The sequence below is a fragment of the Hippoglossus stenolepis genome, chromosome 6, assembly GCF_022539355.2.
Source record: "Hippoglossus stenolepis isolate QCI-W04-F060 chromosome 6, HSTE1.2, whole genome shotgun sequence".
NCBI classification, from domain to species: domain Eukaryota; kingdom Metazoa; phylum Chordata; class Actinopteri; order Pleuronectiformes; family Pleuronectidae; genus Hippoglossus; species Hippoglossus stenolepis.
Genome location: NC_061488.1, coordinates 17,187,328 through 17,201,266, shown reverse-complemented (window position 1 = coordinate 17,201,266; position 13,939 = coordinate 17,187,328). Strand labels below are relative to the sequence as shown.

The following is a 13,939-nucleotide window of genomic DNA, read 5'->3' as shown; positions in this document are numbered from 1 at the left end:
TGTGATTGCCTGATAAAAGTGTGGAGCTATTTTACCTGAGTGTGATGCAGAGTGAGTCACACTATATTCATGCACAGTAATAACCTGATAAGATTTTACTCGCTGGTTTAAATTTAGTCACAACAACATTGCATTTAAGCCAAATATAAAAATCAAATGTTAAACGCACGTGTCATCTGCCTCAACGTGTTCAGACCACAGACCGTCTGAAATTCCTGTCCAGAAATGAAGCTAAAATATTCCAGATTTGCCGCCATCTTGTGCCTTTGGCGTCAGAGTCTGTGATGTAGCGGTCAACAGATGGAGCCGCGGTAACAAGGCCCTGCTGATACACACAAACAACCAATCACAAGTCAGTCCCAGCTGTCAATAATGATGTTTCCCCCTGTTTTTTATAAAAGAATAGAACAGTTGAACATACCTCAGTGTGATAAGAACTACCCAAAATGATAGAAACTATCTTCTTCTTCTTTAACATATACTTTGACTTTTTAGTTTGGTCCATGTACCCTCCAATAACATGGAGGAGGCTTTGGCTTCACTTTTGGGGAGCAGTCATGTCGTCCATCTTTTTATAAAGTCTCTGATTCAGACCTGTAACACCATAACCCGTGAGGTAAAGTGAGTTGCTCTGCCTTGATGTAACTACTCTGAAGACATACAAAGTTGCTCAATTGATCAGTGTGACTAACTTATTGCTTTTTCAGTGGAAAGTTTCCCAGACATTGAGTGCATCAACCAGGACTTAAAATAAAGAAATAGTGACTATAAATCTTATTCTCTAACACAAAATTAATTTAGGAAAAAACTAATCATACGAAACAAAAACACTCCAGATTACATAGAACATTAACCTACGGTCCTGTGACCACACTGTGTCACCTAGAAGCTGACATATTAATTCATAGATACCTAATATATCTGAGTGTATGTAACTTCTACCATCCCACTATTCCCATAAAGAGTGGCACCATGTGCCTTATTTATTTGGCTGCTGTACCAGCTACTTGCTGCCTTCTCCTGTTGTCGTCAGTGTGTTGACCTTATTTCCACACAGTCATTATATGTGTTATCATTACTGCTGTGGCATTGTCCAGCATTTTTAAAGTGTTAATTACTTTGTAACACAATAAGCTATTATCACCCCAGTCCACTGTTTACCACCAATCAAATGAAATAGTGACACCTTGTGTTTGAAACATGCTACTTGACAGTGCTGTGAAAATGAGTCTGGCTACTTCTTTACTAACAAATGCCTGGCAGAGGAGACAGAGGAGAGGTTTTTCTATTGTTACTCATTTTCTATGAGATCAGTTTTAAACTAAAGGAAGGTTGAAAAGTAACATATATATATATATATAAATGATTGATTATATGATTAATTGTTTATATAACACAAATTACAATATAACTACATAATGGTCATTTTCAGCCCTGCTAAACTAATGTAAATACCTTTAGTGGAAAATAGTGGTATTATTATTATTACATTATATTTTAGTCAGAAAATGAGAAAACCAGTATATCTCTCTGTATACAAAGTGACATCGTGCAAGATTCATCCATTGAAAGGCAAAGTAAAAATTGGATCCAATTTGTTCCCATAGTGCAAACAACCAAGGGCTAAGAAATGGGCACTGCACGTTTTTGAAGATGTGAATGTTTGTCTAATCAAAATTAAACAAATGCATCAGATTCGTACAAATGTACTGTGATTAGTTTTACTTTATAGTAAATGTTTTTATAGGATGATATGAACCATAAATGCACCAGTCGTCAGAATCTAATAACATTGGATTTCGAAAAAGTGCAACAGTGCATTAGTTCACAATCAGCGTTGAATATCCATTAAAGAGATTTTTATTTCAGTAAAAAAAAAGGCAGTGCTTTCTGTCAAATAACCAGTAGTTTTGTTCATTAGTACTTTTTTGTCTTCAGCAATCATGAATATTCTGAGATATAAAAGTGACACATGTAGTAGAAGTCAGATCATGTGTGGGATGACATTCAGAGGTACATTAAGCAACATTTTTTTAAAAATATAAATCACACAGATTTACAACTTTTAAAAATAAATTAGGAGAATACATGAATTAATACATTACTAACTGAAAACATTATCCTGAACAACAAATGTTGTCGCTAACATAATCTAACTAAAAAACTAGTCACACAAACACAGACAGCAGTAAATTCCCTGAGTAATTGGAACAAAATCATGAGCATAAAAACCCACATTTGGTCATTCATTCACCAGTCTAATTGTCTTTAATCATCCAGGTATCATAAGCTGTTTTCAGACATGACTTTCTCCGGAGTTTGTCTTTCACACATGAACAACGCAGCAGAAGATTCTCACCTCGGACACAGAAATCCCTGGAGTGTTCAGGTGAGGGGTGGCGCAGCATGTAGGAGGCAGGATGTAACATATTTATTCCCCTGCGGAGATCACGTGTTTTTTTAGCGGTACATCGACACCAACGTCACCCCTCATCATCAAAAGCTCTCTTGACATCTTCGTCTGTGCCCTCTAGGTGTATGGCACTGCTTTCCTGATATTTATTGTATTTATTCTTTTCAGTTATGCGTCTGACGTGTGTTGGAAGCGTCATTAACACGCCCACTAACTCATGGTGAATCCTCCAGGGGATCTCCTGCTGTGTTCTCACATGGGCTCCTTCAGACATTATCAAGAGTTTTTACTAGGAGGCTGGCAGGAGAAACTCTGGAGAAAGGCCGGAGCCCCTCCTTCGGACATTTGCGTTCTCACATACAGCCCCTCTGGAGAATGTCAGGAGATTATCCGGAGTTCAGTGCATGGCTGAAAGCAGTGTTTGATTTTCAAGTTGAGAACATTCATCTAGCTCTGGCTACCATCACCGATGTACACCACCCTGCCCTCCAGACGAGAACGCTCAGCTTCAAACACCAGCAGGTGGCTCAGCAGCGTCTCCTCAGGACCCGATCGGATCAGGGATGGATCATTGTTCTGTACACACACACACACACAAACACACGGTAACAGTTACAGTTACAAGAACAACTAAACTGTTCACAAAAGATTCAAATCAAATCTTTTCATATTCTGCAAAAAAACAAATGATTCATTCTGGTTTGGGCTAAGGAGAAAGATAAAAGCTCGACAGAGTTTACTCACTGCCACAGCTGAAATAAAAGCGTCCATCAGGTGGTAGTCTGCTCCACCGTGTCCACTCATGGCAAACACCGAGGGAGTATTATCCTGCACTGTGTGCTTGATAGAACTCTGGGTCAGAAAGTCAAACACGCAGACATCATGGCCATCGTATGACAGCTCCCCCTGTGAAAACACACGTCAATGCGGAGAAACTGTGGCACGTAGCTGATACATTCATCATAGACGTGCAGTGCATGCTCCTTAACATACATCAGAATCAGAATCAGAATCAGAATTCTTTTTATTGCCAAGTATATTTACACATACAGGAAATTGCCTTGGTGTGGTACATCACAATTAGTCAACTCTTAATCCAGCATAGCTTAAATCTGTGTGATTTGTAAATTGTGGTCTAACAGGCTGCATTTTAACGGTTAACTGTGGAACTGGAATTTATTTTTTCACTGTCTTTAATATTTTTGCAGATTTTGTATTTTTTATTATTTGTTAGTCTTGGTGAAAATTCCCAGACATATTTGGGGGTCGGTATCGATGAGTGGGAGCGATTTCGTGCTCTGTCGTTTTTCAGCTGCTGTATGGCAACAAATGGGGCTGTTGGCGGTGGACTGCGCTCTACTGAGTGTAATTCTAGTTTTTTATATATATATTAAATTTTTTTTACAGCATCTCTTGTATTTTAAATATCTGAATTTTTTCCCTTTTCCTTTCTGAATTCCACATTTCTTTCCGTCCTACCTTGCTGCCATAGATGGTTGTTTTCCGCTTGCATATTTCCTTAGTGAAGGCGACCATGGAGAAGACCGCTGTCAGGCCCCCTTCAAACTCCATGTTAACAACCTGGTCAAACACAACAGATGAACAAGACAAGACAAAAGGGGAAAGTGTGTTGTGCCTCTAACTGTAAATAATGACCTCACATATATACAGTATTTTTAAATAAAAGTACATTATACGTTTTCTATCTAAATAACTATCTTTGAAAATGGTTACAAATCTCTTTTTTCAAAAGACAGAGAAATCAGTAAATAAATAGAGGGGGAAGGATGTAAACAATAACAGGCAACTTGAGCAATAGTTCAGAGTGGACAGGTACAAAAGGGCAATACAGCCTGTGGCTTCATCCAAAATAAAAACAACATTGTGACAGTGTGCTGCTAATTCTTGAATGAATGTGAGTTGATGCTGTAAAACAATTCAGACAATATTTATTTCTTCAATCTGAAAATCATCCCAGTTTGATTTGTCAGGTCCCAGTTTGGTTTCTATTATTCGCAGCAGACAAGAAACATTATCATCTGATACTAGAGTTTATTTTAACCGTATGTTTGATAGCAACATGAATACTGGTGCATCTCTACAGGAATTAGAGTTTTATTCAAGCCGAAACAAAGAGGGTTAAAGCTGGATAGTAAGTTGTGCCCAAGGAGATTAAGAATCTGCTGTGAAGCCACTGTTACCTGATTACTACAGACATCGTTGTCACACTCGTAGACACAGCGGCCATATGGTCCAGTTCTAAGTGCCTCGGTTACTGACTCGATGTCTGGCAACGAGCTCGGACATATGACTGATACAGGCCAGCCAGTGTGACCCTAGAACATATACAAATACACACAGCACATAAAAGATGAGGCATAACAGGTAAATGATTATATTCATTGATGGTTGAATGCAGATTATCTGTGAGAAGTGTTCACCTGTTTCACTCTGTCCAGGTAGATTTTGCGTGCAGAGTATGGACAGACTTTTTCTACTGAACAATCCAGGCAGCGCATTCCAGCACCCGCAGGCTGACAAACAACAAACAATGTCATTCTTAATATTCATGCTCAGGACAGAAATTTCTGTCAACAATAGAGCAGAGCAAGGATCTTCAAGCTGTTTCAGAGATCTACACTGAATAAACTAAATACAATCAGAAAACTGTTTGTTTCTATCTGCAGTTGTTATACGAGTGATTATTTGTGTTGGACCTCGCACTGTGAACAGTCCACGTACCTTGTTTTCTTTTCGGAAGTGGCTCACTGATCCAAATGATGACAGTTTCAAACACCTGCAAAGTAGAAACTGTCGGGTTCAAGCTCAATATTAGGACAAACAGGATAAACTCAAAGAAAACAACCTCTTCCTCTTAAAAACCCAGAGACTATGGATCTGATAATCTATCAGGTTAGAGATACGAAAACCTTTATTTACAGAATAAACAATGCAGAAAAGATGTGCATTTATGTTTACATTTTGCTTTAAATGTTGTATTTGTGTTTTCTTATTATTCATAGTTATTTATTATAAAGTCTATTGATAAATTGTAAACTATCAAACCTTAATTCAAACTTAATTCAGCATTATATTTCTAAACCTAATGCCAGCGTGGAGTTCATCATTGACTGCTGTCTGGTGGTTTACCTGCGTGCTCCAGCCCAGTCGTGTATCAGGTCGATGTCATGGCACGACTTGGTCAAAAGAACAAAGGAGCTCTCGGCTTCATTCCTCCAGTTCCCTCGAACAAATGAGTGTGCAAAGTGATAGAACCCAACCTGTACACATGTGACATCATATTAGTTTCATGGGTTCAAAGCTCTGTACAATGTTTAGGTGCATATAAGTTTGAATTGGGAACAATATAAGATTCATGAAGATCTTTTTAAAACATCACAATAATGTGTAGACCTAACAGTTAGGCCACAATTTAAATGATTGTTAAATTAAAACCATTGATGAGGAGCTCTGAAGAATTATATTATATTCATATATTTCATTCTTACTGGCTCAAGGTGTTGAATATGGATCACGTCACCTATGACTCCAGCGACTATCAGCTCCTACGAAAATAATTAAATTTTCAACCAAAACAAAGCAACCCTACCAAACCAATCCCCATTAACCTCATTACAATACAAGTGATTGATCATTTAGCATTTTCACTTAAGAGTACTTACCATCGTAATTCCGGCTTAACTACATTTAAGTGTTAAAGGAAAGAAATTTACATCTTGAAACAATAAACTGTGAGTAAAGCCGGTGGAAGAAAACTATTGGATGTTTTGATAAATGAAGTGTTCACCTTTATCTTGTGGATGGTGGGATCATACCGGAGAACGTGACCCACCGACAGTATCACGCCACTCTTAGTGCAAGCCTCCACAATGGCCACGCAGTCTTCTGCAGTTGTCTTAAGTCATGTGGACACATGTAAGCAGGGCATGAGTGTCACACAAATGCAATCACAGTAACTGTGAGATCAGAAACTGACAAATGAGGATGAATTATATCTTTAAAGGGTCACTTTTAAATCAAAATCAAAAATCTGAATTATAAATTAACTCAAAGAAATTACTGCAAAAATCAGACTCACTAAAACCAATATTGAAAGTTAAACGTGTGCTCTATGTTAAGATGCTTAGAGTTCAAGCTCATTTGAAAAACACTCACTGCCATTGGTTTCTCCAGCAGGATATGGTAGCCCTTCTTTGCAAAGGCCACCGCAGGCCCCTGGAGAACAAACCCGTCGAATAACCACGATGATTAGACAAGAAACAAAGACAAAGTTTACAAATGACTCATTTTCAGTTTCACACCATTAATAAGGTGAGAGTCTTTGAGCAGTAGCTGCACATTGCTGATGAGATATATGATATGGAAAGCGTCATATGAGAATTAGAGAAAAACTGTATAACACACTGACTCAAATTTGGTGTTTCTTCTGCAATAGCAAAATAAAAATTCAAAAAGTGAGTGTTTTTATACCTACGTGTGTGTGTGTGTGTGTGTGTGTGTGTGTGTGTGTGTGTGTGTGTGTGTGTGTGTGTGTGTGTGTGTGTGTGTACATTGTACGTTTACCTTATGGAGGCTGTCTGGAGTACAAATTGCCACAGCATCTGCAAACCTCTCTCTTTCAACTATACAGTGCCAGTCTGATTAAAAAGAGAAAAAAAAGCAATTCAATACTTCAACATGAGAATAATAATAATACTAATACTTTTGATCCTTTGATGCTCACCGTCAAATACATTTTCATCTACAATCTTGTGTTGCTGTTGAAGTTTAGAGCGAGCAAATTTCCTCGGATCAGCAACTCCTACCACCTGAAAGAGTGAAGAGTAAACACAACAAGTATTTATTTGTCCTTTTATGTGAATAATCTACTTTGTAACCGCCTTCATAATGGTTGTAAAAGGAGAAAAATGCAAACTAAATTCGGTCACAAATGGATTTGAGGCTCCTCTATTGTGACATGAGCTTGTCTCTGATATTTTGTCATGGGTTTCGTCTCAGTGATCTCCTCTATGAGATTTTCTGATGTCAGAATACTTTTATGTCACTACTGTAAATTATCAACACTATCTGGGGGCTGCAGATGGAGAATCCCCTCTCTCCTGACCTTCATGCGTTCAGGATGGATGGATGCAAACTTGGAGTAGATCTCCCCTCGACATCCAGCTCCCACCACGATCACACTGACGAGGGACGTCATTCTGGTTCCCTGTGAACTTTCACACAAAGACACAACTCACTCAATGCAGGGGAAGATTAAGCCACCAGTCAGTGACGCCGTTCACCTCGACTGCCCCTATGATATGTTATCATTCACTAGGTACACATTATCATGATTTGAGGGTGGGCTGCAGACTTCACACCCCTCTATCCATCTAAATACACTGGTTAAACCTCTTTACATACAGTCTATGGGTTAAAACACATCAACATAAGTAATAATACATAATCCATGTGTTAAACAGCGTTTCTATTAATAATGTCCGTCAGTTTGTAACATGTCTGCTTGGATCAGTACCTGCTTTGTTCCACACGCCTGTCAAGACCTTCTGTGTGTGTGTGTGAGAGAGAGAGTGTGTGTGTGTGTGTGTGTGTGTGTGTGTGTGTGTGTGTGTGTTTGTGTGTCTTCCGCCTTGGTTCCATAGAGTGTAAAGGTTGGTTCAGTCAGCACCAGAGAGACTCACTTCTTCGTGCGGTGAATACCCCCTCAAAGCAGTCATGACGTGTCCCAGCCTGGTCCCAGCGCCCCCTATAGTGTGCAGCAGGTACAGCTGCTGCATTCACTGCTCCTCGGAAACGGCGGCTTTTACATTACATTACAAAGTTGACGCGTTAACCAAAGGTTCAGCATCTTGCCCAAGGACACTTCGGCCCGGGATTGCTTCTGTTTGCAGGACGACCCACTCTACCGCTCAGACACAGCTTCATAGTCTGAAAATCTCGGTTTATTAACACACCAGGATATAGTTATCTGTGTTGAAGGACACCTGGAAGATGACAACTGTATTAACTTTATAGGCATCATTTCAAGCTAAATAAAAGTTTTTTTTTAAATCAGAGTAAAATCAAACAAAAATATAAATAAAACTGAGGTATATAGGGATTTTCAGACAGACTATCTCAAGTATAATCAAATTCTTTGAAAAACAGGCAGGAGGGGCTATAGACAAAATATTTGTTTAATTTCTACCAATTTCTATTTGCCATTTACAGTAGCCTATATTTATGTTCAGTGTAGGAGTAGTGGCATATTTTTTCCCTTTAATAATCTCCTTATATTTTTACATGCAATACAATAAATACATCACTATAAAATACAATATTTTTTTACTGTAAACCTATATTCCATATAGAGCATATATAGCACCAGTACTGCTGGGTACATCTGAACCTAGTTATTAGCAGGCAGGATGGATTGAATGAGTTGTTCATCGTTGTTGTACTGTTTGCCCCCCCCCCTGAAAAAAATTGCAATTAGTTATATATACATATAGTTATACAGTAGACTCTTCACTTTGGTTTTACACTTGCATCCTCTAATGTATATGTTATTCTAGAAGATTTTTCTTTTACATTTAATTTATTTAAAAAAAATCTTCTCTCTTTTTTTTATTTTTGCTTTATTCTGTATGACATTGCTCTTTTGCATTGCTGAGCTGACTTGTCCTCGTCCAACACTATATTGCACTGTTGACCCTGTGTTCACTTACACATGACAAATAAACACTTGAAACATGTTCTTTGTCTCTTAAGGTGATTAAAAAAGAATAATATATTTCCATGTCAATCCCCTTTTGGTTCTATTCATTTGCCCTCCATACACTGAACAGCTGCTTCTCATAGAAAAATACCTCAACAGTTTATATATTGTGTATTTTGTTTTATGTGTTTTTATTGACGGATTTGTAAACATATATTTGATCACAGTTAAAATTCGGATTTTGTACGTTATCATGTATAATTGCTACACCGTTAAAAGCGAACTTAAATATGTCTACGGAGAAAAATATAATGTGAATATTCAACTGAACAATTTCCAACCGCCTTATTTAGGATCCTCGGAGATCTTCGGCTCACTTCGTCCGAGCCGATCCATTCAGCCAGCGTCACGTGACGCGACTAGCTCTGCAGTGTGAGCTTAGCTTTCTGCTGCTCGGTAGCAAACCTCTCTGACGCTATCTGACCCTCGTGTCTGCTATTTTAATCTCAGATATTTCACAAAAGCAGCTTGAATCTACAACAAACTACGTTGTACAAGCCCAGTCTACGAGCTATACATTAGGGGGCCGCGCTTTTGGGCATATTTGGACTTTTCTTCGTGCTAGCTAGCTACGGTTAGCGCGTTAGCCAACATTAACAACAACATGAACATTGACAACGTTAATCAGTCTGTCACAACCGGAGTGCCATCCACGACCTCTTCAACTTCAAGTAACTGCATCGCAAATGATAATGCAACGACCAGCGTCAGCAGCATCCCTTCGGTCACGAGTAATGGTAACGTTATAGCACTTTGGCTAATGTTGTGCTAAACTCTTAGCTTAGTTCAAGGTGGGAGAGGTGTTTTGTGCACAGGGTGGATCAGTTTGTTAGGTGCACGGCTAGAGATCAAACGACTGCAGTCTATTCCAACAGTCCTGTGTGTAATTCTATTCATAAAGGTTATAATGTTCAGCTTTTATTGAAATAGTTTTAGATAAGTGTTTGAATGACTGTGGTGCCGCGGAGTTCTATTGAATTTATATTGCGCCTTTCAAGAGACGTAAGGACGCTTTACGTGTGTCCCTATTATAGATATAATAGAAACCCTATTCATAGTAACTCAATACAGTCGAGTCAAGGCCTCTCTAACACAGTTTCAGGGCAAACCGACCATTATAACCTAAGTATTCCAAAACTGCTGTGTCAGACTGCATTTGTTTAGATCAATGTTCTTAATAAACTGACATCATGTTGTAAATGGAAGTGCTAAAGCACTTTTGCAAGCAGTGTTGGGATTTAGCGCAAATGCTGCAGATCATAAAACAATTTAGTTTCCTTGGTTCAATATAAACTCATCCCAGTAACTTTCTCACAGCTTCCACATCAGCGGCCATGGTGACACCATCCACAGACACATCGGTCTCCAATGGCGTCTATCTGCCCGGTGGCATCACCAATGGAGATGTAAAACCTGTCATGTCCACCACACCCCTGGCAGATTTCCTCATGCAGCTGGAAGAGTACACTCCCACAGTAAGTCCAGTGTTGTCAGTCACCCTGTGTAATACTGCGTTCACACATAGGGATACTTGGTCAGAAAGACATTGCACTGTTAATGCTGGAAACGCCTGATATGTGTTTCTGTCATGACTGCTGAACTCACTAATATCCAACACTAAGTTCAATGGAATGAAGTCACAAAACTTTCTATATAAAATATACAGATGGTACAGTTGTCTGTTTTTGGCTTATCCACTGAAGTAATTGGAAAATCAAGCTTCTCAATCACATTAACAACTAAGACTTCGATACTGCCATAAAGATGCACTGTTGAATAATTTGCCTCAGTATAATGGGTGTAATATAATGATCAAATAACTATCACTAAATGAACAAAATCAACTCCATATCCCCTTTTTATATATAATGTTCTTCACATACATGTGTCCATTGAAGTGAAAGAAAGTTATGTTAAACTTGACCACAAGATGAAGTCTGCTTATTCTTTCTTTTTCAGATTCCTGATGCAGTTACAGGGTACTACCTCAACCGAGCTGGCTTTGAGGCCTCTGATCCGAGAATGTAAGTCATGCAAAGGTTACCTGCAGGTTTCAGTGAGAGTGGTTCTGCCGATAGCCAATGGAACCAAATGAAACAAAGCACAGTGCTTTTCATAGCTGTCACATTTAGAAATAAGTCCTTACTTTCAACTTACATAGCAAAACCCACACAGAGGTCCTGAGTAGCTGTAGATGGAAACCTTTGAATTGGTAAATGAGAGAGACATTGTGAAGCTCTTTGATTATTCCATGTAGCTTTTTTGTAAAATTCAATGTTTGGAATTTGAATATCTGATAATCTGAAATAAATGTTTAAACTGTGAATTAAAAAACATCCCCCGTCAGCGAACATGCTGTGCCTTTCAGTCTTAAAACAAATGTTGTCCTGTTGTGCTTAAATAATAACAGAATAACAGCTGGGACCAGCAAGGGCCATGCCACAGTTTGTTAACTGACACATTCGAATGGGGAATTGAGAAAATACAGTGAATCTTCCAGTAACTTAATGACATGTCTGAATATTGTTGTATTTTGTCTGTGCCACAATTGTATGCTTTTTAGTATAGTTTCTTATATTTTCAGTGATTTGTAAAAGAAAACCTTCACCTGTGTTGAATTACGTTGGACAAACTGCTGTGATTTGCTGGATGTTATTGATTATTTAGTGATAATCCAAACGTAAACTTTTAAATTAAGAGAAACCTATTTAATGTTCGATTGACTGACACACTTATCCGACCTTTATTAGACAGGTGTTGAATTTATTCTTAGAAAAACAAGGAACTGTTATATATCTATACTGGTACAATTTACTCATATATCCAATGGCAAGAAAAATTAAGTGAACCCTTGGGAATTATCTTCATTTTTGTATACATTATTCTTAAGATGTGGTTAGATCTGGTACAAACACAATCTACTTTAACTAATAACACACAAATCGTTGGTTCCAACGTGTTACAGTGATCACAAAGAATCAGACATATTGAGGCGATTTCTTCCTCATAGTGTGCACCTACCTCAGATTATTCTAAAGGCACAGAGCATAATGGCCAGTGGGGGGGAAATGAAGCCAGAGTACCAGGTAAAAGCTTAAAATAATCTCTGGAGCTGGTTAATATCTCTATTACGGAGTCTACAATACACAAATCTTGGTGCATTGACCATGGTGTCAAGGTGGGGGGAGGTTATGGAGAAAGCTGCTTCTCCAAAACTAGCCATCACATACACTTATTTACTTCCTTGTTTAGTTTTCTATGGGAACTTTGACTGGTTCATGGGTTTGTTCAATAAGGAATGATAGATTATCATTGTTTGTATGTCATTAGCCTCTGCACATTATGTTTGTCTACACTAAGATGATCAGGTCATATTTTATGACCAATTATTGCCCAAAACCAGGTAAACCCAAAAGCTTGACTTACTTTGTCTGCACATAACTGTAGTGACTAATTTCCAATACTCTCAAAAGCATGTATGGGCATAGAGTACAGACTCTTAAAGCCTTGTAGGCCATTGATGGTCATTTAATGAAAGATGCTGTTCTGATTTCTTGGTCTGACTGCCTTGTTTTTTCCCACACTAGATATTAGACACAATGCCTGATGTATGAAAAGGAAAAACCACAGCTAATTTTTTCCCCCATCTCTGCAGAATCCGACTGATCTCCCTTGCCTCTCAGAAGTTTATCTCAGACATTGCCAATGATGCACTGCAATATTGTAAAATGAAGGGAACTGCCTCAGGAAGCTCAAGGAATAAGACAAAGGTCTGTGTTTCTCTCATTTTTAACATGCCCTTTAAGTGTGATCCCTCCACACAATATTGTGTACAGTGCAGTGTTGTCTGTGAGAAAAGGGGAGTGTTGGTTAAAGATGGTGACAGTTGTATCTTTTTTCTATTCATGGTGTTGTCATCTTTTGTCCTCTCCCTGTTCAGGATAAGAAGTACACTCTGACCATGGAAGACCTGAGTCCTGCCCTCTCAGAATATGGCGTCAATGTCAAGAAGCCATATTACTTCACATAGACCTGTGTTTTCTTTGAGGCTTTTTTTTGCTTTTGCTAGGTTTATCGCCCTGCTGACCCATTAGCCCATTAACAGCAAAAAATCATTGTTGTTCGATGTCTTTTTTTTGATCATCGTGCTTTAGTACAGCTTTGACAAATCTTTGTAGTCACATTGCCATTTGTTATTTTTTGTGAAGCCACCTTTACATTATGTTAAATTGTAACATTACATTTTATTGTGGAAATAAAACCCTTAACAAAAACCTTGACGTCTGTCCTAGATGTTATACATGGCACTTGACAGTAATACTGGACGGATGTAGACTGCATTAGTTGAAAGAGGTCCATAGTGTCCAACACAAGTGGAAGTGCAATAGCAGCCTCTTTAAAGTGTACTATTCATTCAATTCAATGTATTTGTATAGCGCCATATCACAACATATATTATCCTCAGACACCTTACATAGTTAGGTTGAGACCTTACAAATGACAGAGAAACCCAACAGTTACAACAACAAGCTACTTGGTGATTGGAGAGGAAAAAAACCACTTAACAGGAGGAAACTTTTAGCAGAACCAGACCAGAGCTATCTGCCTTGGCTGGTTAGGATGAGAGGAGAAAAATGGAGAGAGGAGAGGTGGGTTTGAAGAGTGGGGGAAGTAGGAGGGAGAAAGACACCAGAAGTTGTGTAACCATCGTATTCAAGCTAGTTGTTAAAATGAAAATTGTAATGATA

The 13,939-nt window shown here is 38.5% G+C and overlaps 2 protein-coding genes across 5 annotated transcripts; one reads left to right on the top strand and one right to left on the bottom strand.

The window, feature by feature from the left end:
* Positions 1-1,844: 1,844 nt before the first annotated feature.
* On the bottom strand, positions 1,845-8,165 carry zgc:154075 (uncharacterized protein LOC556929 homolog). Of its 4 annotated transcripts, none has more exons than XM_035160405.2 (14): positions 8,116-8,165; positions 7,539-7,647; positions 7,158-7,242; positions 6,998-7,071; positions 6,590-6,649; positions 6,222-6,329; positions 5,923-5,979; positions 5,564-5,694; positions 5,156-5,210; positions 4,855-4,947; positions 4,615-4,749; positions 3,893-3,994; positions 3,158-3,319; positions 1,845-2,989 (listed from the first exon to the last, which is right to left on the bottom strand). In XM_035160405.2, the coding sequence occupies exons 2-14, from the start codon at positions 7,629-7,631 to the stop codon at positions 2,861-2,863; spliced, it is 1,284 nt and encodes a 427-aa protein (XP_035016296.1). In that variant the 5' UTR covers positions 7,632-7,647; positions 8,116-8,165; the 3' UTR covers positions 1,845-2,860. The 4 variants fall into 4 exon arrangements, with proteins under 4 accessions (XP_035016296.1, XP_035016300.2, XP_035016298.1 ...); XM_035160409.2 differs by lacking the exon at positions 8,116-8,165 and adding an exon at positions 7,950-8,109; XM_035160407.2 differs by lacking the exon at positions 8,116-8,165 and adding an exon at positions 7,950-8,093 and having other exon boundaries at positions 7,539-7,640.
* A 1,357-nt stretch (positions 8,166-9,522) lies between these two features.
* On the top strand, positions 9,523-13,465 carry taf10 (TAF10 RNA polymerase II, TATA box binding protein (TBP)-associated factor). Its single transcript, XM_035160149.1, has 5 exons — positions 9,523-9,928; positions 10,509-10,666; positions 11,151-11,215; positions 12,847-12,961; positions 13,132-13,465. Exons 1-5 carry the CDS (start codon positions 9,796-9,798, stop codon positions 13,219-13,221), a joined length of 561 nt encoding a protein of 186 aa, XP_035016040.1. The 5' UTR covers positions 9,523-9,795; the 3' UTR covers positions 13,222-13,465.
* Positions 13,466-13,939: the final 474 nt, after the last annotated feature.